This window comes from Mustela putorius, unplaced genomic scaffold (genome assembly GCF_011764305.1).
Source record: "Mustela putorius furo isolate JIRA1106 unplaced genomic scaffold, ASM1176430v1.1 tig00003962_pilon_pilon_pilon, whole genome shotgun sequence".
Classification (NCBI taxonomy): domain Eukaryota; kingdom Metazoa; phylum Chordata; class Mammalia; order Carnivora; family Mustelidae; genus Mustela; species Mustela putorius.
The window spans coordinates 21,116,262-21,140,659 of NW_025422106.1; the positions used below are offsets into that span (position 1 = coordinate 21,116,262).

The 24,398-nt window shown below is 44.9% G+C and overlaps 1 protein-coding gene across 4 annotated transcripts in view; it reads right to left on the minus strand.

Annotated features, from left to right (window-relative positions):
• The window catches only part of PHF12 (PHD finger protein 12), a 42,160-nt gene that overhangs the window by 9,142 nt on the left and 8,620 nt on the right, over nucleotides 1–24,398 (minus strand). For 3 of the 4 annotated variants that reach the window (XM_013053537.2, XM_004746953.2, XM_004746952.3), the window contains exons 3-7: nucleotides 10,883–10,955; nucleotides 7,891–8,284; nucleotides 5,985–6,105; nucleotides 4,619–4,751; nucleotides 2,573–2,737 (exon numbers count right to left, since the gene is read on the minus strand). In XM_013053537.2, the coding sequence (XP_012908991.1) occupies nucleotides 2,573–2,737; nucleotides 4,619–4,751; nucleotides 5,985–6,105; nucleotides 7,891–8,284; nucleotides 10,883–10,955 (886 nt within the window). Of the gene's footprint in view, nucleotides 1–2,572; nucleotides 2,738–4,618; nucleotides 4,752–5,984; nucleotides 6,106–7,890; nucleotides 8,285–10,882; nucleotides 10,956–11,487; nucleotides 12,136–24,398 lie in introns of those variants that run through there. The other variant, XM_004746954.3, reaches the window with a different exon arrangement.

Here is a 24,398-nt window from a genome sequence, read left to right on the forward strand (position 1 = left end):
AGAAATACAAGAGGAAGAGCAGATTTGGAGGCAGAAGACTTTTGGTCTTGGGCAAGTTGAGACTGAAATGCCCGTGGGATGGGTAGGCAGACATAACTCTGCATATGAGGAGAAAGGCAAGGCAAGTGGAATTAAGAGTCAGCACCATTACTATTGATGGCCGGTGCCAGGGGCTTGTCTGAGGTCATCCAGGAATGGGAGGCGGAGGAATGGAATGGTATGCAAATCTAAGGTTGTCCCCTGGTGAAGAGTGAAGACATAGCAGGAAGATGAATCCCCAGCAAAACTACAAAGTTCTTAAGCTGATTTTGCTGAACTGCTCAGTCAATGATAGAGATGTTCCAGGACAGAGCTGAGCAGTCCTTGGCCACAGTCCTCAATCCGCTCCCAGATTGCCTAAGTACAAAATGCTTCTCAGAAAATTCATGGCCTTGGATTTTCCTCAAGAACAGGGAACCCTTTATAGAAGGGGAGGGGGTGCCTGGGTGGCTCAATTGGCTAAGTGTCCGATCCTTTTTTTTTTTTTTTAACAGATTTTATTTGAGAGAGAGAGAGCGCGCGCGCACGTGCATGAGGGGAGAAGGTCAGAAGAAGCAGACTCCCGTGGAGCTGGGAGCCTGATGCTAGAGTTGATCCTGGGACACCGGGATTATGACCTGAGCCAAAGGCAGTGGCTTAACCAAATGAGCCACCCAGGTGCCCCTAAGTGTCCAATTCTTCTTCTTCTTCTTTTTTTTAAAGATTTTTTTATTTATTTGACAGACAGAGATCACAAGTAGGCAGAGACACAGGCAGAGAGGAGGAAGCAGGCCCCCTGCCGAGCAGAGAGCCCGATGTGGGGCTGGATCCCAGGACCCTGAGATCATGACCTGAGCCAAAGGCAGAGGATTAACCCACTGAGCCACCCAGGCGCCCCCCCCCCCTTTTAAAGATTCTATTTATTTATTTGACAGGCAGAGAGGCAGGCAGAGAGAGAGGGGAGGAAGCAGGCTCCCTGTGGAGCAGAGAGCCCGAAGCGGGGCTCATTCCCAGGACCCTGGAACCATGACCTGAGCCAAAGGCAGAGGCTTTAACCCATTGAGCCACCCAGGTGCCCCAAACAGCAGGGTTTTATCAAGGCTTCTTGACCTGTTCATTTTAGTCATCAGGTTCTCTTCCTAATCTACAGTTCAGATCTCTTTTAAATCTATTTCACTAAGGTATGAGTCATGCCACCTCTATAATACCCCCAACTGAAAACACCTTCATTTAATTTTGGAAACTGGTGTTTGCACTGAAGTGTAAATATTTACATGGTTAAGAGATTGTCATACAATTTCCAACAGTTAGCATCTTGCTGGTGCTGACATCCACTGCCAAGTGATGGGAGTGGTGTGAGTGCGTTAAAGCGAGGATGCCACCAAGTGGCCCTATTTGAGAACTGCTGGTCTCCACTGGCATGGAGCACCATCTGTGGGATTTCTCAGAAGATAAAATTCACCCCTATGTTTGTGTATACAGTGCTGGGCTCTCCAGGTTAAATGAGGGAACTGACTAGTTTATGAAAACAGCCTCAACACCCCCAAATGCTTTTCAACAAAGGGATTTTTTTTTCCCCTGTTGATCTCTGTAGACACATTTTATTTATTATTTTTTTAAGTTTTTTTTTTTTTTTTTTTTTAATTTGAGAGAGAGAGAGAGACAGACAGTGAGAGAGGAAACACAAGCAGGGGGAGTGGGAGAGGGAGAAGCAGGCCTCCTACTGAGCAGGGAGCCCGATGTGGGGCTCAATCCCAGGACCTTGGGGCCACCACCTGAGCCGAAGGCAGATACTTAATGACCGAGCCATCCACGTGCCCCCACACTTTATTTTTAAAAAGCTTTTATTTATCTGACAGAGAAGAGAGAAGCAGAGAGCACAAGTGGAGGGAATGGCAGAGGGAGAGGAAGAAGGAGGCTCCCCACTGAGCAGGAAACCTGATGAGGGGCTCAATCCCAGGCCTCTGGGATTGTGACCCAGGCTGAGGGCAGACGCTTAACCATCTGAGCCACCCAGACGCCCCTGTGGACGCACTTTAGCAACTGTCAAGTGCATATGAATGTTAGGTAATATTACAGCCAAGGCCACAATTTGGGGGTATTCATGATATATTACCAGCATCCTGGAAAAACTGTTTTAACTCTCCTTTAGTCATTCTCCTCTTAAGTTCCTCAGCCGGGACAGGTGGTCCTCTGCTTCATCACCACCGCCTTCACCCCACCAGGCAGCTCTGGGACGGGGGTCATCTCCCAGGAACAGAGAGCATGAGTGCCCCATGAGGGTAGCAGAGGCAGAGCACATCTGTTGGCAGAAGGGGCTAAAGAGCACTGATCCTCAGAACGGGAGACTCGTAGAATTTGGGGCTTGGCCTTGGAAGTCCTGATCTCCATCCTCAAACATGAAAATGTATGGTCATATTCACCACTTGTTGAGACACCAGAGACAAAAGTCGGGGCTTCAGTCTCCTTATCTATAAATTTAGGCCCATGATCCTGTCTGTTCCCTGAAAACAATCAGAGCCCACCATCTTGCCTGCACCAGGCTGGGACTCACCTTCAAGCTTCTTCTTTTGACTGACTGGAGCACACGGCGGTTAGGAGGGTGCTTCTTATGGATTCGGTTCAGGAAGTCCACTTTGACCACGTGCTGTGAAATGGTGTCCTGGAAACGGTCAAACACCTGGCACCGATTGCTCAACGTCATATTCTTCTGGTTCAGCTAGGGACAAAGGAGACACACTCTTGCAATGAACCTCAAAAGGCATCCCCTTCCCAATGACCTCTATTCTCTAGGTTCGAAAAATAGAAGCTCTTGGCCACACAGGCTTCTTCTATCAAGAGCTGGTATTATAGCAACCCTCCTATCAGAAGGCCAGGGGAACATGGGTAAGACGTCCTCCCTCCGCTCTGCCTGGTCTAGCCAGGGAAAGCTGGTATGTTCTATTCCCTAGAGAGGCTTGAGGGGGACAGGAAATAGGAAATTAGCCAAGAAATGCCCTTCAAATTCAGCCTCTGACAGCTCACACCTTTTGTCAGCATACCCTAACAGAGCATAGGTTTCAGTGGAGATGCAGGCCTTGGCCCTCAAGACCCAGACTCCCTTTCTAGAAGGCACTCTTGCCCACAGGAAGCAGGACAGTTTCCTATACAGGAGTGTGGCTGACAGCAGGGATCAGCACCAGAACGCCCATGCACCCTGCCCTAGTCCTCTTTCAACATAACACGGAATAGCAGCAAGCCCACTTGGCTCCCACAGTCCTGCTCTACAAGAGGTGGGAAACTGGGACTGCTCTCAAGAGGCCAGAGGGAGGGAAGAACGAAGCTGATGCAGCGGCACACAGAAGGCATACAAATCCTGAGCCACCTTTCCGCTTCCACGTCTGGTCCACTACACTGTAACTCAAAAGAAAAGATCTGCACCACAGCTTCCTAATTAGTCAAGTAGGAAGAACCCCTAAATGGCTAATAAAAAAATTACCTAATTAATTTTTCTTCTGTAGGAAAGCTGCTCTTTAAGATTCGTATTTGGCCATACCACTCATGGTTGCTTTTTTTCCAGTTCAGCAGGAGGCAAAATGAAACACTCATAACTGCGGCTCAGAGAGAAGCATCCTCCTAGCTGAGCCCTGAGCAGCGTCAGCCGAATGAAGAGGCCGAAGCAACACGCGTACAAGTCTCTAACTACGGTCCCTCAGTGCAACGCGAGGAGCACACGGTCACGCTGAGTGTCACAAGACATTCCATGGTTATTACCATCTGAGAGACAGTGTCTTAAGCGATAATCTTTTTAATCTGAAAGGCTGCTCTTCTGAGGGAGCTGCTCTTCGGAAGCGCTCACCCATTCAACCTTGTAAATGACTGTTCTTAGTGCCTAGCAGGAAAGGAACTAAGCTTAAGCCTCTTTTGGAGACAGCAAACTAGAGTTCTGTTTGAGCCCCAGGAAGCATCTGGAAACTGCACCCGAGACTCCTGGGAGAGAAGACAGAAGGACCCTCACACCATTCATTCATTCGACGAATATCTATTATGTACCATGACAAGGTAGGTGGGTGTCAAAAACTAGAGAAAGGAAAGAGACTCATGAGGTGCCCAAAACACATCAGGGTTTAGTCACTAGCTGACTGGCTGTGACCCATGCCAATTCTTCAACTCTCCTGAGTTACTGGGAGTTGACTGCCTGTGATAATTCCTAGGATAGAAGAATAAATGTTTTAGAGTTTCTTATTTTGTTTCCTCTAAAAATAAGAGGCAGGAAAATATGGAAGCAACTACTACAAGAGCATTTATTCCCATAAGTTGGATCTAACATACTCCCCTTTTAGAGCTGTAACATCAGCTGCTTAATTCACTGTGGAAGAAATTATACATAAACAACCAAGTCTGCCTGTACAGCTAAAACAAGGCATTGCGGGGAAAGGCAAAATGCACAGCTGAGGCATTTCAAAATAATCAAACCTGAAGAGGATGGTCTACAGAACCCAGTATCTGCGAGATTATGGTGAACTCTGGTACAAACCTGACCCTACTATGCTTTCTACTGAATCAGTCCACATGTTCCAGCTGTGCCCAAAGAGAACTGAAGGGGCGACGCTATACTTACCACCACATGTTCGATGTGATTCGGACACATCCATCTGCCCAGGGGCATGGCAGTGAGCGGTGGCTCGAGGCAGTCCATGTGGAACAGGAGGGGGCAATAGTCACACTGGATGAGAGGGGCCACACGGCAGCTCCTGCAAAAAAGAGTTGTAGGCCATTTCTGTGGCAAGTTGGGAAATTCAAACCAACTCTGCACTGTGGAACAGCCTCTCCTCCTTAACCCTCACTACGTTCTCCCAGAGCCTCCTCCCCTAGTGATCAGTTCCACTCACGATCAGGAAGATGGATGAAGTTCGGGGCTGCCACCAGGCTCTCCATTATTCTCTCTTTTCAGAGGAATGTGTCTTGTGGGGAAGGGAATGTTTATTTGGAGTACAGCTACAGTGGCTGTCAGAGCAGGAACGATCAATGCTCAGTACCCACAAGGGGAAGACGGCCAACTCTGCTCTGATCTTTCTACTCCTTAAAAGAAAGTTAACTTCTACCTCATTAAAAAAAAAAATCTCTAGCCATGTTTCTAGAGTCTTACACTAAAGCAAGAAAAGATGTCTCTTCTGCACGAAGCACTCAGCAAAAATGACACACAGAGATCCGTGTGCTGGGGAAGGATTTTGTAACATATTACTGTATGCATGGTTTAAGGGAGGAGCTTCAGCAAACACCAACTCTGACTTGTAACCACGATTCTCCTCAGGTTTCTGAGATGCATGGGAGCCTCGGCCTGGGCCTGGCTCAGAGTTCTACTGCTCTACTATCTAGTTTCCTACAGCTTTTGTTGTGGAACATTTCTTTTTTTCCCTTTGGCACATTTCTTTTTGATAGCTATTTTCTCCTGCTATCCTGCCCTTCTAAGACACCCAAGCCACAAAGTCCGGCTTCAGTAATTGAAGCAGCAGGTTCCTGTCACTGAGGAGATCCTATTTGAAGGAAACCAGTGTCTCAGGAAAGCTACAACTGGGGAATCCTGGAGGCGTTTGGAAGTCATCCAGTCTGATGCATACTAGCTACATGGACACTTGAACTACTTTTAAATTCACCTTTGGTGATTTAAAAAATTATCTGCCTTTTCCAGGGACCTGTATCTCTGCTGGCCAGAGCTGCTCCTCTTAGCTAGTTTAAGTATCTCCTGCTTCTGTTTAAGTCCAACTCCTCTCACCCAAGTTTCTGTAAACACAGTCTCAGGTACTTCAGGGAATTTGTTAAGACAGTCAAGGCTCTGGTTAGTCGGTCAGCCAGTCTCTGTACTCACACCATCAGAATACGGGTTGTCCACATTTAACAGAGAGGGTTTGGAAGAGGATACAGGAGAGAGAAAAAATATCATTTGCTGACTATGGAGAAGAGTCCTTAGGATGGAAGAAAAATACCTGTTGCATGTGAAGCAGACTTTGACTGGTAGGGGAACAAGACCATTGTGATCTAACTCGTGCTGTGTCTTTTTAACGTTTTTCCCTGTGGTTTCCTCCTTTCTTCTCCTCTTGCTAGAACCTAGAAGAGAAATTGATGGTGCTGAGCTTTCCTGGATGTTGAGTTCCTAGTCTGGGACACAGAAACAACAGTATGTGAAAGATCAGATCTCAGGAAAAAGCTGTGGCATGGCCTAGATATGGGTCTCTCTCTGAGACCCCTTGGGATGGCTTCAAATGAGAAACGTAATAGGAAAGCAGGGAAAGGAACACAGATAAAAATCAGAACCATGGTCAGAGGTCATTTGTTCTGGGGCAGAAACACAGCTAGCTCTATGTTTGGCAAATATGAAGCAGTCAAAAGCCTGGGTTGTTAGATACTGGTAACCTAAGGAAATATAAGGGCCCGAGTCACTCAACAAAGACTGTTTGATGGAGGTGCCTGAGGAAAAGACTGTAATTTTACTGCATTTTTAACAGAAATCAGAAAAGCTTGGATTCCATATACAACCTGCTGACAACCAGGATTTTTTTTTTTAATTTTAATTATTTATTTATTCATCTGAGAGAGAGAGAGAGAGAGAGAGAGAACAAGCAGGGGGAGCAGCGGGTAGAGGGAGATAGAGAAGCAGGCTCCATGCTGAGCAAGGAGCCCGACGTGGAACTCGATCTCAGGACCCTGGGATCACGCATGACCTGAGCTGAAGGTAGCTGGTTAACCAAGTGAGCCACCCAGGTGGCCCCTGACCAGGATTCTTTTTTTAAAAATTTTTTTAATTTTAAATATTTTATTTATTTATTTGACAGAGAGAAATCACAAGTAGATGGAGAGGCAGGCAGAGAGAGAGAGAGAGGGAAGCAGGTTCCCTGCTGAGCAGAGAGCCTGATGCAGGACTCAATCCCAGGACCCTGAGATCATGACCTGAGCCGAAGGCAGCGGCTTAACCCACTGAGCCACCCAGGCGCCCTGACCAGGATTCTTAAGACTCCCAATTTCACCTTCTCTGGGAAAAAGAAAGGAACATCTAGAAGCTTTGTGGTATCAAGTGGAAGACATGACTTGATTTAAAAAAAAAAAAAAAAAAAAAAGTATGGAGGGCAATTTAGTAACATCTTACCAAACGATAAATGCATAGTTATAACCCAGCAATTCAAACATTAGAAATTGAAATTTACCCTACAGATACAATCACATGTACACAATGATATAATTATAAAATTTGTTGAAGCACCATCTATAGCAACAAAAGATTAGGAACAATCGGAATGTCCATTACCAGGAAATCAGTTAAATAAATTATGGCATGTCTATATAATAGGTCATTATGTAACCATTAAGAAAAACTGAGGAATGCCTACATTTAATATGGAAAGACTGCTAGAGGATATCGTGAAGTGAAAAAAGCAAGGCGTAGAGCAGTATGCCAAGTAAGCTAGTTAGAGGGAAAATACCGAGCATATTATCTATAATTGCTTGTATATGCACAAAGAAACTCTAGAAGGAAATACACAAGAACCAAACAGTGGTTATCTGTGAGGGGTCGGAAGGTAGGAACAAGGCAAATGGCAGACGGGGCAAAAGGGAAATTTTTCACTTAAAGTCTTTGTATATTTTTTCGCTTTCAAACCATGAGAACATATTACCTGTATTTTTAAAAAGGTGATACACTGAAGGGCAGAAAACAAAAAACTGAATAAGCAGAGTAAAAGCTAAAACCTTAAAAAATGTCCAGGAAGAATGAAGAACAGGAACCTGAGGGCAGCTCCGCGCACAGTGACCCCACAGGCAGCACAGCCTTCCAGCCCGACAGCAGCCCTTTGGGGAAGCTGGGGTGAGGTGGGGGTGGGGTGTAAGAGTTTGGCTAACCTGGTAGTGCGGTGGTACAAGTCAGTTCATTGGGCAACTGAAACTGGGTGGGGTTCCGCTCCATGGCGGCAGCGATCAGCAGCTCAAAGGGCCGCCTTAGCTGGGGCTGCACGTAGTCCGGCTCCGCTGCCACTGGCTCCTCGTCCACGTCAATGATGTCCTCGTCGACATCATTCTGCTCAGAAGTGGGGGTCTCTGTGCTGGCATTGGATGTGGGTGTGCCAGGCCGGCTGGCTCTCCTTTCCAGGATCCGGGCATGGGCAATGGCCTTGAGCTCAGTTTTGCTGGCTGATCTGTCCAACAAGTCAGTATCACTGCTGGGGGATGTAGTCCGTTTGCCGGATTTGTCCACCAGTCCATTAACGTGGCCCAGCTCCTTTTTCTGCTCTCGTTTCTGTGCAAATGAACAGGCAGGACCATCACATCAAGTACCACAAAAGAGAAAGAAACGGATACTACCAAGTCCTTGCTAGGCCACTAGCCAAAATTATGAAATTTTCTAACCTGTCAGACTCCTCCGCCTGGAGACTCGGAACACCAGTCTCACACCTGTCTGTTCAAGTTGACAAAACTACACCTGAACTACACTAAACTAACAAACTACAGCAGCAGAGAATCACCAAACAGCAGGGAAAGTTAGAAACAATTATACACGCTTCTCATACATCCTTTACTCTAAGTCATCGTATGATCCACACTATCTCTATACAAAGCATCTCTATACAAAGCACGGAGGCAAAGGGATAAAAAGTTACCACAGTGAGAATAAACAGAGTGAGGCTAAGTGAGAACAGTGAGAAAAACATAAAGGGATTCAACATCACTGTAGTTTGCCTTGAAGCATCCTGACCTTCTGAATGGTTTTAAGAATTTTGCTCCAAATAAAGTCTGCAAATACAAAGGTAAGAGGTAAAATAGGCAAGCATAGCTCCCTGTCCAGGGAGGCTGGGTGCTAACATGTAAAGTAACTACACTACAAGGTGGACGGCGGCTGGTGTGTGGAAGATAGCCACCACAGTGTCTGAGACCGGTGGCTTTCAATGTTTCAAGTTTAACTAGAACTCTGAAAGAGACACTTCTTCAAATGGGATGATGGGGAAATGGAAAAAGACTATGTTTACTCAGTAGGACTGGATGGCTGGTATTACATTTTCCTCTAGGACTCAAAGGAGTGGTCAAATGAAGGTTTAACACTGGTCCCCAGTCAGGAGACCTGGGATCTGTCCCTGTACTGCCTGCCAATGATTCCTTATGACCCTAGATGACTCAGGTTGGTGTGCAGGAATTTCTCTGTTTGGAAAGTAAGACTTATAAAACCTTTCTTCTCCACCTTTCAGAGATATGGTAGAGAAAGAGGGTCCCATATATGAAAAGGATGAAGGCTCTGAGTCAGGGGAAGATCCAGCCTCCACTAGGAACAGGACCTGAACATCAGAGGTTGCTGAGGGCCAAAGGATGTATCATTTCAGTCTACTTCAGCATAACTACAGGAGGTCAAAGGCGGACAGAGATAGTGGTGCTTGGCAAAGGCAGACTTGACAATGAGCAAAGAACACTATGTTAGAAAAAGGCTACTAGAATCCCCACCAAGCAGCTCTGCTTCTAGAAAACTGATGAAGAGGTAACAGAGCTTTGGAGCGAAGCAATTCGGCTCAAATCTTGGCTCTGTTAATTCTTTACTTCTAACTTGGGAAAGTTACTCTACATTAGTGAGCCTCAGTTTCTTCCTCTTTAAAATGGAGGTACAACTCCCCTACCCACAGATGGCTGTATGGATTAAATGAGACAACATATGCAAAATACCCGGCACATGATGGGCACCAAACTAATGTTAATTCCTCTTTTCCACCCTCTTTTCCTGGCTTCACTTCTCCCTGAGCTGTTCCCAACCCTTTCACATCCAGCTTCTTCAGTGGCAGGTTTCTGAAAGGCCTCCTGGCTGGCAGGTGCTACTAATGGGCCCTGCTCTAACCTAACCAGGGACACATAGGAAGAGATCTTGTGAGGTGGACAGGCTGGAGGACAGCCTGGTTTGTGGACCTTAGGAGATAATCAAACTACAGCTGGGGCTAAGTTGTTGACTGGGCCTTGCCTTGCCTTTTAATAAGAACCCTTGTGCACATGTTGAAAAATAAAAGTCTATCTGTTTACCTTCCTAAAGGCCAAAAACTGTTATACACATAAACCACAATCTCTGAATCATCTCATCCTGTTTCTGCAACCAAGGAAATCATCATTCATTGTGACATCACGTTCAGGGGCTGGGAAAACAGAGGTGATGTCACAACGAAGGCAAGTTGCTTGCTGTGTAATTAGTGTGATGGGAGGGAAGGAGATAGTTTACGATTCATAGACAGATTCTAATCCACAGTCTATAATTTGAGGATTGGGTCTCTCATATTCTGGATGGAAACACACCTACTTCCTTTTTTGAGAAAGAGGAATTTAGCTTTTGCAAGCCATAAAAGGTCTCAAAACAGAAAATCACGTTCTCCAAGCCAGTGCTGAATTATCAAAGACAAGGGAAGGGGAGCTAAAGAGGGATTAGGCAACCTGGGGTGCAGATGGGTTCAAAGTCTTCGGTCCCTCATACACCTAGCCAAGCCTCTGGATATCAGTGACTTATTTGCCTTGGGGTAAGGGAAATCCTTTTTCCACCAAGCTAGAAAAGCTTGTTTTTCTTTAGCCACTTTCAGTCATGGATATAGCTGCCACATTCAAGCCACTTATCAGCCTACTCCTGTCACTAGTGAATGAACAGGGCTCAGTAAATTAACACACCTCTTCTGCCCATTTCAGCAGCTCATGTTTGGATTTTAGGCCCTACTGGATTCCAAAGAGTCACCATGGGGAGAATGAGGGTGATTCCAGGGCTGGAAAAGACAAGAAGAAGGGACGAAAATGCCTTCAGGGCCAGGCCATCTTAGCTCTAGAATATCAGTGCTCTAGATCTGGCATTCTGAGCAAAGCCTGCAGGAAGCAGCATTATTACCTTTCGGCGAACAGTGCACCGGTGACACATCCACTCCCCAGGAGGCAACATCTCTTCACTCAGTGGAGGATTACTGTAGGGAAAAGACAATGGCAAGACTAATTACTAACCTTTGATGCAGCATGAAAAAGCCTGGCTGGGTCTGGCACAAAGACGAAAGTCCCCTATTCTGGCCAGTCCTGCAAGCACTGCTAGGGTGCTCTCTTCCTTCAAAATGGTTACCTAGCATTATTTGTAATAACCTCAAGAGTGAGGACCCCCTCCCACATCTCAGAAAGAGAAGAAATCCATAGCTATGAACACTAGGCTTACAGGAAAAGACACAAAGAGCTAGTTTGGAGCCTTAAGAATCATTTCCCAAACTGTACCATGCTGATAAAATCATTGCTAGGTCCTCCACACTCCTCAAAGTCTGTCAGTGTAAGGCTAAGCTCTTCCACCTGCTATTCGGAGCCCTGTGTAGCACAGACCCATCACCCCTTCCCAGGACCCCCCCCCCACCCCCTCCTGTCAAACCAAAGACTTGCAGATATCTCTTTCTCTACACTACTTTTTCTCCTAGAAAGCTGTGCCTGTTAAAACCCTATTAATCCTGTAAAACTTGCCTCAATCAGCATATGGTAGATTAAAGATGGCTGCAAATTCTTTGCTACTCCTACTATCCAGAGGTAGGCCATTTCCTTCCTCTTGAATGAGGCTTGTCTTGTGACTTGTTTTGACTAATAGAATGCCCCGGAGGTAACCATGTTGTAACTTCCGAGGCTGGGTGTTAGGAGACCTGCAGATTCCATTTTTACATGTTTGGAATGTTCCATCTCAGAGCCCTGCTGTCATGCTGAGAGGCCACACTGTGGAGACTTAAGGCACTCCAATTAACAGCTTCCTCTGGATGCCAAGCCAAAAGCCAGCATGAACTACTGCTGTGTGACTAAGTCCTCTTGGACCATGCCAGCTTAGACGAGCCTCTAAAGGACTGCGGTCCCAGACAACAGCACACTGAGCAGAAAAACCACCCAGCTGAGCTCAGTTAACCTGCAGGCTTAAGAGAGATAATAACTAGCGTCTGTTTCAAGCCACTGAGTGTTGGATAGCTTTTTACGCAGCAACAGAAAACCGAGTACAGCTCCTCCATATGCTCTTCCTGGGTTACTCAGACATCCCGGACCTCTGAGCTACATGGTTTAGTTCTCTTTTTGTACTTTCTCTACCCCCACCGCTTTCTCTTTGTATTTCTCTTGTTTTCCCTTGTGTGACAGGTTTTTTCTTTTCTTTTCAAGTAATCTCTACAACCAACATGGGGCTCAAACTCACGACTCCAAGATCAAGAGTCATATGCTCTTCTGACTGAGCCAGACAGGAACCCTAGTTCTCTCTTTTCTTATTTATTACTTATTGTAAGCTCTATGCCCAATGTGGGGCTTGAACTATCATTCATTCATTCATTATAAGCTCTATGCCCAATGCTGGGCTTGAAGTCACAACCCTGAGATCAAGAGCTGCACACTCTACCAACTGAGCTGGCCAGATGCCCCTCTTATTTCTTTCATTAGAGGGCCCAACACAAAGACTGGATCTCTTCCCTCTCTGTAGGTTTATATTATAATACAGAGGTTGTACACAGAGTAGTCACTCAAGTCAATACTGAGTCAGAATCAGAGCTGTGTAGGGCAGGCCTTACTGATCCTCCGCTGATTTCCATTAAGGTAACACCAAGAACCATATAATGAGACTTTATTAAATCCTTGGGAGGGTCACATTTCTAATGTCTATACAGTAGTGGTTCTCGAAGTGTGGTACCTAGATCAGAAGGAAAAATCAGTTATCATCTGGGAGCTTATGAGAAATGCAAATTCTGAGGGACACCTGGGCAGCTCAGTCAGCTGGATGTCTGCCTTCGGCTCAGGTCATGTTCCCAGCATCCTGAGACTGAATCCCCATGGGGTTCCTTGCTGGGTGGGGAGCCTGCTTCTCCCTCTGCCTGCCCTTCCCCTTGCTTGTGCTCTGTCTCTCTTTGACAAGTAAATAAATTTAAAAAAAATTTTTTTTAAAGATTTTTATTTATTTACTTGACAGAGAGAGAGAGAGAGAGAGATATCACAAGTAGGCAGAGAGGCAGGCAGAAGCAGGCTCCCTGCTAAGCAGAGAGCCCAATATAGGGCTCAATCTCAGGACCCTGAGATCATGACCCGAGCCGAAAGCAGAGGCTCAACCCACTGAGCCACCCAGGCGCCCTAGTAAATAAATAAAGTCTTAAAAAAAAAAAAAAGGATAAGAAAGGGGCACCTGGGTGGCTCAGTCGATGACACATCTGCCTCCAACTCAGGTCATGATCCTGGGGCCCTGGGATTCCGGGGCCCAAGTTAGGCTCTGCTTTAGCAGGAAGTCGGCTTGAGATTCTCTCCCTTTCCCTCTGCCCCTGCTCCCACTCATGTTTTCTCTCTCTCTCTCTAATAAGTAATATCTTATAAAAAAGAACCCCCCTCCCGAGAAATACTAAAAAAAAAAATTGAGGGCTGAATAACATAAGGACTCTTCCTGAAGTCCCAGGGCTTAATATTACATTGGTCTGTTTCTAGCTAGGAGAGCACTTGACTTGGCAAACATTTCTCGCTCCTGCTTTGCCATGCTTCCCTGCAGCCCTAGGTATTCTACCAGGCCTTCACAGGTCCTTGCTTCCTTTTCTCCCTTTTTCCTTGGTGGAATCTCAGGAGATCCTTACTAGGAGGCAGAAAACTGGAGCACACTGGTCTACTGTGACAGGTCTTCAAATCCCAGAGGACCACAGATGAATGTCACCTGTAAAGTCTTTCCCACTTCTCTCCAATGGATTTTTACATAGGCCACATCCAAACTAATGAGATGCCTGCATGTAATCTGCAAAGGCCTACAGACTGCTATGCTTCAGCAGCTGTCATATTAAAATTAACCCTGAAAAGGCTGTCACTTCTGATTCAGTTTTTCATCCTTTCTTTTCATCTGCCCGCTTGGCTTTGTACCAAGACACTATCCACCAAACATGTAAAGCAGAGGTAGGCAAGGCAAGGTGGTTTGAGCTTCGATCTTTTACCAAGATGTAAATGGCCTCCTGGCCACCCTTCACACTTCCCTCAATCTAGCCCCAACCCCTGCTGGCAGAATTAGTTATTTAAAGCACAATTCTGACCATATCACCCCCCTAATTAAAAAGTTCTTCAGTATCACCCCTACCCTACCCTATCCTTTATTACAGGATAAAGTTTAAGCTTTATCAGTATTAGTATTATAGGTTAAGACTCCTGTGGCCAGAATTCTCCATCTTTCTCCAGCTTCATTAACCTGGCGGCTCCCCACACAGTCCATACCCTTCCTCCACACTGCATGTCTATTCATTCTGGAGCTGCTCCCTGTAATTACAAAAGCTGGGCCTTCCCTCATGTCTTCACCCAGTGGACTCTTTATGTTTTGGGGCTCAAGTCAGGTAGTGCCTCCAGGAAGCCTTCTCTGGCAACCCCTGATTCCCTATAGCAGTTCTGTGCCACACTGTACCAAAATCCCTTTCTTTATGGCTTATTTATCTTTGTACCTCCACACTCTGCAAGATGCCTGGCACATACTAGGTGCTCAATAAAGCTTGAAAGAACTGAGGGACACGAAAAGAATGAGCTTCTAGGAAGTGAATGTAACCCTCCAAAGTCATGAGGCAAGGCAATGCAATTGGGAGGACCCTTGTTTTGGTGGTTAAATCACATATGAAATAATTTGTTTTCTAAGTCACAAAACAGTAAGACATCAGAGTCAAAGTCCACACTTGCAAACCTGAGACTCACTGAACCACCCCACCTGACTCATTTATATCTTCTTTAAACAATTTGATTTCTCATTTCTTTTTCTAAACACGTGGGTCAAATGCTTAAAAATTTTAAGACTTTTTTTTTTTAAGATTTTTTTTATTTATTTGACAGAGAGATAGAGATCACAAGTAGGCAGAGAGGCAGGCACAGAGAGAGGGGAGGCAGAGCAGAGAGCCTGACGTGGGGCTTGATCCCAGGACCCTGAGACCATGACCCAAGGCAAAGGCAGAGGCTTAACCCACTGAACCACCCAGGCGCCCCTTAAGAGGTTTTTTAAAAGTAGCTCCTGATTGGTTTCTAAAGGATCACTTTCAGGGAAACCAAGTTTAAGAACACTCATTTCTCAGAATTCTAGATCACGGCTACAGGCTCTTCTTGTCTGCCCTAAAGTGCATGATGAGGGCTGTGAGTTTGGTTTTGTTTTGTTTTTTAAGATTTTATTTATTTATTTGACAGACAGAGATCATAAGCAGGCAGAGAGTCAGGCAGAGAGAGAGGGAGGAAGCAGACTCCCTGCTGAGCAGAGAGCCCGATACGGGGGCTTGATCCCAGGACCCCAGGATCATGACCTGAGCTGAAGGCAGAGGTTTAACCCACTGAGCCACCCAGGTGCCCGAGGGCTGTGAGTTTAGGGAATAGCACAAGAAAGTCAGAGTACTGTCTCCAGGATGAACATAGAACATTTAAAAGAGTGAGGCCTTGTTGAGATGTTGCTGCTTTCTCAGAGAAAGAATGTACATCTTGAAATAAACGTGAAAATGCAGTATTTTGAGAAGGCAGTAACTGTAAGATAGAATGGACAGGGAAGGAAAGTCTGTGTTTCTAGACAATGCTTAGCGCAGGTACAGCAGGAATACAGAAACTGCCCATCATAAAGTTTTCTCGGTGTTTCCTCTTTGCCCCTAGCAATTCCTTTCAAGATATTTAGTAGGCAGCCCCCCCCCCTTTTCCAATTTATATGACAGCAAGAGAGGGAACACAAGCAGGGGGAGTGGGAGAGGGAGAAGCAGGCTTCCCTCTGAGCATGGAGCCGGACATGGGGCTTGATCCCAGGGTCCTGGGATCATGACCTGAGCCGAAGGCAGATGGTTAACCATCTGAGTCACTGAGGCGCCCCAAGCAGGCAGTTTTTCAACTCAATTATCTAGAGCAAAAGGATTCATGAAATGGATCCAGGAAAGAAAGACTGTTGGAGTAATCAGCTCAGGAACTATTTTGTAAAGAGGCTGCTTTGCAAAAGACTAGTTTTGCTCTATGTCAGAAATACTGCCAATAAGGAAAGGATTCTAGGGAGAAAGGAGATTCTGTAACCTCAGGGCCCTCATCCACATCCTGAAGACTTTCCCATCTCAAAGCTCTTTCCCCCATAAGAATGATACTCCCTTGTGTGCAACCCTGAAACAATTATACACATGCGAGTCTTTAAACCATGATATGTTTGTCAAGAAAAACAAGGCTTTGTCTCAGCATCCTCTTATCCTTATGTATCAGTGAAGACAAGGTGCTAAGGGCCATTCTCTATAAAAGGAAATCATTAAAAGTTAAGAAGTCAGGTAATGTTGGAAATGCTCTATCAGAGTATCCGCTGCTCAGCAGTGAAAACCATGAGGACGCTATAATATGCCAGTGCTGCTTGTAAAGACATCAATATGCTTCCTAATCACTAAAGCCTAGAAATAGCAGAACGATTATCTCATCTTACATCTACATAGTGTACTACAGTTCACAAGTGTTTTCACAGATGGTCTTATTTGATCTTCACCAGCTCACTGTGAGAATTCTTACTCCCATCATGCAGGTGATGAACAGGACTTATCTAACGCCACAGAACCAGTGAAGTTGCAGAATTACAACCCAAATCAGTTTCCTGGCTCTTTCAAATCTTGAGTCCTCATTCTGTCAGCTATAAAACAGTTCGTAACAATAGAGCTCTAATTCCTCAAAACAAAACAAAACAAAACAAAACTTTGGTAGTTCTCTTATTTCTGGGGGACACAGTGGACTATCCATCAAGGTAGCGTTCTCAATCTCAAGGTTGAGCACTTCATTCTCCATCAGTCAATATTTATTGCATTCCCACTGCTTACTAACTAAACTAACTAACCAGTGCCATGCCAGAGGCACCACACTGGAGGAAAGAGACAAAGCAGACAAGTTATGATCTATCCCACCAAGAAACAGCCTTTGGGGAGAGAAGATCAAAGTCATTCAAGCATTTAATGAACAATTAATTATTTCACACTAGGCAATGTGCTAAGTGGTGAGATTTCAAAGTCTTTGTTCTCAGGGATCATAGCCTAGAACAACTTGAAAAGGAGAGCTGACCACGAGACCACATACAATCAACTATGAACTGAACCTACCCTAAAGACCTACAGAGGACTCAGCTGTTCATCTAGAACCCAAAAGTACGTTAAGACTTTAGCATTCCTTCTGAGAACAGTACAAGTCCTAGAAAGGAAGGGGAGTCCTGGAAAGTCTGTGAGCTGGCTTGTCTTGGGAAATGTAGCTCTTTAGAGAGTACCCTGTGAGGGCAGAGCTTCTGCAGATATCCATCTGCCTTCACTGCTATAAATGCTTCCTCTCAGATCATTTGTTAAAAAAGCCCCAGCCTGGGGGGCTCAGTTAGGCCTCTGCCTTCGGCTCAGGTCATGATCTTGGGGTCCTGGGATTGAGCCCCGCATCAGGCTCTCTGCTAAGTGGGAAGCCTGCTCCCCCCCCCCCGCCTGCCTTTCTGCCTGCTTGTGATCTCTGTCAAATAAATAAAATCTTAAAAAAAAAAAAAAAAAAAAAAGGCCCTGGCCTGCAATTCCTGGCCAGAAAGTGGCTATTCACAGCTTTCTAACTTGCTGTTTGACCACCACCTGATCTCAAAGACATTCTGTCAGCTATAAAACAGTTCGTAACAATAGAGCTCTAATTCCTCAAAGACTGTACATCTGAAAGATATGCATCTCAAAGCCTGGTGTGGCTCTCTGTGAGGCCTGTCAGGGCCTATAAACCGATGACAGGGGCGCCTGGGTGGCTCAGTGGGTTAAGCTGCTGCCTTCGGCTCAGGTCATGATCTCAGAGTCCTGGGATCGAGTCCCGCATCGGGCTCTCTGCTCAGCGAGAGCCTGCTTCCCTCTCTCTCTCTCTGCCTGCCTCTCCGTCTACTTGTGATCTCTCTCTGTCAAATAAATAAATAAAATCTTAAAAAATATATATATATATATATATTAAACCGATGACAGTAATACCTGTACACAAACCAATTAGAAAGCTAGTCAAAGCATTAATTTTTCTAAGAAAGATTTATTTATTTTAGAGAGAGAGGGAATGTATGCAGGAGTGGGGAGTCGGAGGGAGGGACAGAATCTCAAGCAGACTCTGTGCTGAGCGCAGAGCTTAATGTGGGGGTTCATCTCACAACCCTGAGATCACAAACTGAGCCGAAATCAAGAGTGGGTCACTTAACTGACTGAGCCACCCAAGTGCTCCTGGAGATTTTAAGTAATCTCTATATCCAACAAGGGGCTGGAACTCACAATCCTGAGGTCAAGAGTCGCATGTTGTTTTGACTGAGCCAGCCAGGCATCCCAACGATTTTTTTTCTTTTTAATTCTCTTTGGGAGAATGGGGACTGACTTAACTGACTCAGCCACCCAGGTGCCCCTGCATTTATTTTTCAAAAACTAAAACTCCTAAAGCCAGCCTCTGCGGCAGGACTCCAGCATCCAGACTCCCACAAACAAATCCAAATGACCTGACTCTATAGCTGATGACGCTGCCTAGGTTGGTATATTTCTGAAGTTATGGAAGAGAAAACCAAACACACACGCACATGCACACACACACACACCCTTGGCTCACTGTGCCTGTGCTGATAGCCCCCTCCGTGTCAAAGATTCAAAGCCCAGAGCCAGATGATCCCAACTCACAGCCAAAGGATGAAGTCCGGTTTTAATTTAGAATGCCTCTTTCATTCACTAATGAGGCGGCAGCCCACCACTGCCGGTGGAAGGTGTTAGTTGTCATGGTTCTTGGCTCTCTAATTAAGAGGATCTATTTCAAGTCATACACCAGAGTGGCTGATCTGAGTCTCACCTCACTCATCTCCCTCACCTATTAATACACACGTGAGCCTGCACCACATTAACATTTACTTCAGATTTAGTTGCCACCAGTGGGACCTGTTGCTCCATAGCTCTGCGTTAATTATCCATCCAGCGCAAGCAGTTTTTCAATATGGAACTGGAAGGGAGCAGGGGGAGGGGAATGAGAGAACAAAGGGAGGAGGGGAGAGGTGAAGGGAGAGAAGGAGACAGGGAAGCAGAAAGACTGCCTTTGATTTCAGAGACCTGTTTTTTTTTTTTTTTCCATTACAACATGCAGATAAAAATGGTGGGGAACAAAATGGTGTTAGGCTCTGGACTTATTTTTTAAAAATATGTTAGTTTACTGATGTATGGCCTGCAAATGTCTATCCAGCTAAGTGACACTGACATTTTAAAAACTTGAGCCAAAGGCAGCTGGGGAGACATGGAAATATCACTTAACCAAATTAAAAGCTTTGGTGTGTGTCTTAGGACAAAAGGAAGCAAAACAGATGAAAACTATTTAAGAAAGAAGACATTTTATTGTCTCTTCCTAGACTGACAAAATATTCTATTTAATATGAAGACTGAACAGGAACACTATGCAGACAGCGTATCTGTACACAATATACATACAGCATTCCACTCGGGTTCACTTCTAAAAGAGGTCAGTCGCGTGAACTGCTAGGGTCCCTCCTGTCAGAACCCATCATTCTCCAAGAATCAGAAGCTCTCTAGCCATATATGGTAGTCTCAGTTAAAATATCAGACTAAGAAAGATTTCATTGACCCCTCCCCGCATCTGGATGTCTCCTCCCTTTTTTGGGTGGTGGTGGGGTATTCAGCCAGCAAACAATAGCACCAAGCAGTTTTGATTTTTAATTTCACAGTTCATGGGTCTCGTCATCCATCTGAGGTCCACTACCAGATAAAAATCCTGCAATCATATCTAACGGCATTGTGTAAGAGTGACTGCAAAAGACAATACATGCTCAGAACAGGCCTGCTCTCCCTCAAACCAGCCCCGCTGCCCTTGGCCAGCTGAGGATCTGCGTTGGTACTAGCCAAAATGGGAGGGAAGGTAACCACTGATAGGACCACCATCACATCTCTGCCTCCTGGTAGCTATCTTATCTACAAAGAACCTATGAGCACAGAAAACAAGCCTTTTATAAACCGAAACCAGCTTCTAGAACTGAAACCAGTTCTAGAAAAGAGATGCTGAGTAAGATCTAATTTAAAAATTATCTTTTAAAGCATAAAAGCTGTATTAATGTACCCCAATTTAATGGCTTGAAACAAAACCTAATGAAATTTAAGTGTCAGCATAAATAGCCAGCTTCCCCTGGACACTTGCATGGGCATCAGTTTTTATTTTCAAGTACAGCCTACCTTTCAAAGGCTAGGAAGACGGCCACACTGGAAGATACAAGAAACGAGAGCAGAAAGGTCCTGGGGTCCCTGATCCTTAATTCCTTACCCTCCTCCATCCCAGCTACTAACTCAAATACAGCTAATGTCACAAAGTACATAAAAAGTGCAAGGACCGCTGGCTTTTTCATGCAGAGCCTCAGGAGCAGTGTTAACAAGGAGACCAATGAAGTGCCAGGCCATTACAAGTGCCCCATTGAGAAACTTTGCTAGCTGCGTCACTTCCACAGGCGTACGATCCTTTCAAATTAGCGGACTGGGCCCCCAAATTTCACTGCCTTCTATGCAGAGCTGGGCTGTGGTGGCATCCTCCCAGTGAAGGACACCTGGAGAACAGGGTTATGAGTCAGGGCAGCAAAAGGAGGGTGGGAGGGTAGAGTACCAACAGTTACACTAGGTGTTGCCCCTGCTAACTTCTCAACAAGCGGAGACTGGGTGCCACAGGGCCTTATCTATCATTAGTTTGGCTATTCTGGCAATCTTGGCTTCTCCACGATGGAGAGGTGGCTGCCTTCGGCTGAGGCCATGACCCTGGAGTCCCGGGGTCAAATCCTGCATCGGGCTCGGGCTCTATGGGGAGTCTGCTTTTCCCTCTGACCTTCTCCCCTTTCATGCGCTCTCTCACTCTCTCTCTCAAATAAAAATAAATAAAATCTTTAAAAAAAAAAAAAAGAAAGAAAGAAAATGGGTTTCATTTATTCACCTCCCTCCTGATAAGATTTTGGAGCCTAAGTGTTTTGGAAGAGTCACCATTCTGGCCTCAGCAGACACTTTCTGATGTTCCCAGGGAATGTTCTTCCTTGGAAGGAAGAATCAACAACTGTAATTGTGTATTCCAGAGGAGTCTCAGAGGTATGGAAAACTGGGTACTGTTCCATGGTCAAATCAAGGAAAAAGGCAGGACACACACACATATATACATATATTTTTTTTGGCGTACGCAGCTCAGGTGATCTCGATCAGTTTCTATCTTATAGATACTAGATCTAAAATTGTATAAAGGCTGGGAAAACTAAAAACACTAACAATGTCTTGGGGTAACTGCGTGGCTCAGTTGGTTAAGCGGCTGCCTTTGGCTCAGATCATGATCCTGGAGTCCAGGTATGGAGCCCCATGTTGGGCTCCCTGCTCAGTGGAAGTCTGCTTCTCCCTCTTACCCCCCTTTGTGCTCTCTCTGACAAATAAATGAATAAAATCTTAAAAAAAAAAAAAAAAAAGAAAAAAAAAGAAAGAAAAAGAAAAAACTAACAATTTTTTAAAAAAAATTTTAAGTTAAAAAAAAAAAATCTTTATTTGAAATTCAACTAAATACAGAGAGAGCAGGTTTCTACTTAAGACCCAGCTGCTTTTCCCTAAGGAGGATTTCTGCTTCATTTACCCTCCTCTGAAAAGGTCTTCTTAAAAGGAAAGATAGAGAATAATGATATGATTTGCACCAAAACAGCACAGGGCCTATTCCCTCTTTCTTTTTACTCATAAGCCCCATTTTACTCATAAACCTCAAAACTCCCCACCTGACATGACTGAAGTAATCTCCTGGGCATGCTGTCAAACTGTGCTGTCGTGGTTTGATGCCACAGCTAAGTGCTGACTTGGGCTTCTGAAGCCTTCCAGTTACACCCCCAGTGACCTATTTAGGAGGTGAACAGACCTCTCAGAGACAGAGCACCATAGTTTTTTTTCCCTTTGGCCCACTTTTCTCTCAGATGATTCCTAACCAAAGAATGATCACCCCAAAGGCCTGAAAGTATGCACACAAGCGGTAAGATTTTGAGGAAAGCTCATATGCAGCAAGAATTCAAGTCCTGAACATAAGCTCTTTCCAACTAACTTAAATAAACTGCAGATACTTTTCTTACCTTTCAGCTTACTTCAGCTCCAACAAACTAAGGCCTGCAGTCAAAGATGTCTCATGAATTAGTGTTAATAATTAAGTTAAGCTAGAATGGCTAAGTGTTATCTAAGCCAGGCAAAACCATGAGGACTACAACCAAAGGATTAACAAACAAACAAACAAACAAAAAAGATAAGAGTAAAACAGGGGCACCTGGATGGCTCAGTGGGTTAAGCCTCTGCCTTCAGCTCAGGTCATGGTCTCAGGCTCCTGGGATCAAGCCCTGAATCATCGGGTTCTCTGCTCAGTGGGGAGCCTGCTTCCCCTCCCCTCTCTCTGCCTGCCTCTCTGCCTACTTGTGATCTCTCTGTCAAATAAATAAATAAAATATTAAAAAAAAAAAAGATAAAGCAAGACAATGTCTATCAAAGGCCAAAATCATTAACAGAATTCTCCCTACATTTAAGATGCTCTTTCAAAAAAAATGGCCAGCAAGATCAAGGAAAACCGAATATAGCTAATCTATGTATAGAAAGAACTACCAAAAGGTATAGATTTAGACACATTTAATGAGATTAACAAAGTATAATTTTCATAATGCGTTCTAATAACTGATGATTGAAAACCCGAAAAAGTTCACTGTAGAATTTCCCTCTAATGTCTCCAGAGCTTCACTAGAACCAAGAATCAGTAGAACTCTATCTGCTGGTTCAATGAATGTGGGAATTAAAAAGCACCCAGCTCATCACTGGAGACCTGGTCTGGTGTAAAGAATAAGAGTAGCTGCTCACTGCCCAGTTTTATAATGAGGAGACTTACCTACAACCACATAAGAGTTCCATGCATTTCATTAGTTTCTCTGCTCTCTTCTCTGCACTACTGCAGACAGGAGAAAAATATTATTCAACGTCTATCTAAGGATCACAGCTGGATACAAGACGGCCCATGTGTTCGTGCTGCTGCAAACAGGGTTCCTTCCACCCTGAAACTCAAGCTTGCTAGTAATTGAGAGATTCCCTCACCCTTGCCTGGCCTGGTGGTAGAGTGATGTCTTCCGGCTATGGTTAAATTCAAACCCTGTGAAGAATCCTCTCTTGCTCACTCCAGCTTATTTCAAAAAAGAGCCTCATGCAGAGCCCACATCAGTGGGAAACACTGACGCTAGGTACAGGCTTAGAGTCCCCGCCCCACTGTTACATTCCCTGTCTTTTGACTTTTCAAGACTGGGAAACATTTCCTGGGAGATATATCTTATATAGTTTGTCAGAAAAACAAGGGAAGGGCAAAGACTAAACACCAACGCTATTAATATACAGGAAACAAATCTAATTAAGGGGAAAGGAATAGTGACCGTGTGTTCCTGTTAAAGGTATCATCCACTTGGTAGCAGAAGACATCAGTTCTGTTCCCCAACTAAGTGCTTATCTTTGCACGTCTTAGCACGTCTCACATTTGTAATACCACTACATATTGCACAGCAGTGAACAGAGGATACATGTTAGCCCCTGGCTTTTGAGTAGTGTAGTGTGCATTTAATACATGGTTGCAAAAGGGAAAAGTAGCTTTTTGAATGAGCGAGTCAAGTTCTATATTACCCGAAACGTCATCAATCTGTAAGGTGTACTTGGAATTTGCTTACTATGAATGCAATAACAGGTCTACATAGTAGATAAGTTCTTTTTTGACAAGGGGTCAAAAGCAATGGTTTTTCCTTTTATTGGTGTCTACTGTAACCCTCAGGGTCTTCTGCCTCCCATGCAAATGTGCTAACACTTCATCTTTATTCTTATTTGCTGAGACCTAGATTCAGAAATAATGTTAGACTTAAAAAGGATGAAGACTTTGACACCTATAAATGGCAGGCAGAAAAAGGAGTCACCTTCTTATTCTTCTTAACTGTTCTCAAGTCATGGGAAAAGCAGTGAGCTAGTGACCTGTGCATGTGTCCCGGGCATGGTGACAAATCCGCAATACCAAAGTGCCTTTCTGAAATTTGGTCTAGGACTTGCACTGAATACAATGTCCTCCTCTTTCAGGAAACTGGCAGGGGGACAGCTGTACTCCTGTCCAGTCTCTTGGGAGGCTAGCATTATGCAGAGGTGCTCTTATAAGTGTCACTCACTGAATGGCAATGCAGCTGGCCATGTTTGTACTCCTCGGGGACTTTTTTTTTTTTTTAAAGATTTTATTTATTTATCTGCCAAAAAGAGAAAGAGAGATCACAAGTAGGCAGAGAGGCAGGTGGAGGGAGAGGGGGAAGCAGGATCCCTGATGAGCAGAAAGCCTGATGCAGGGCTTGATCCCAGGACCCTGAGCCCATGACTTGACTGAAGGCAGAGGAAGGC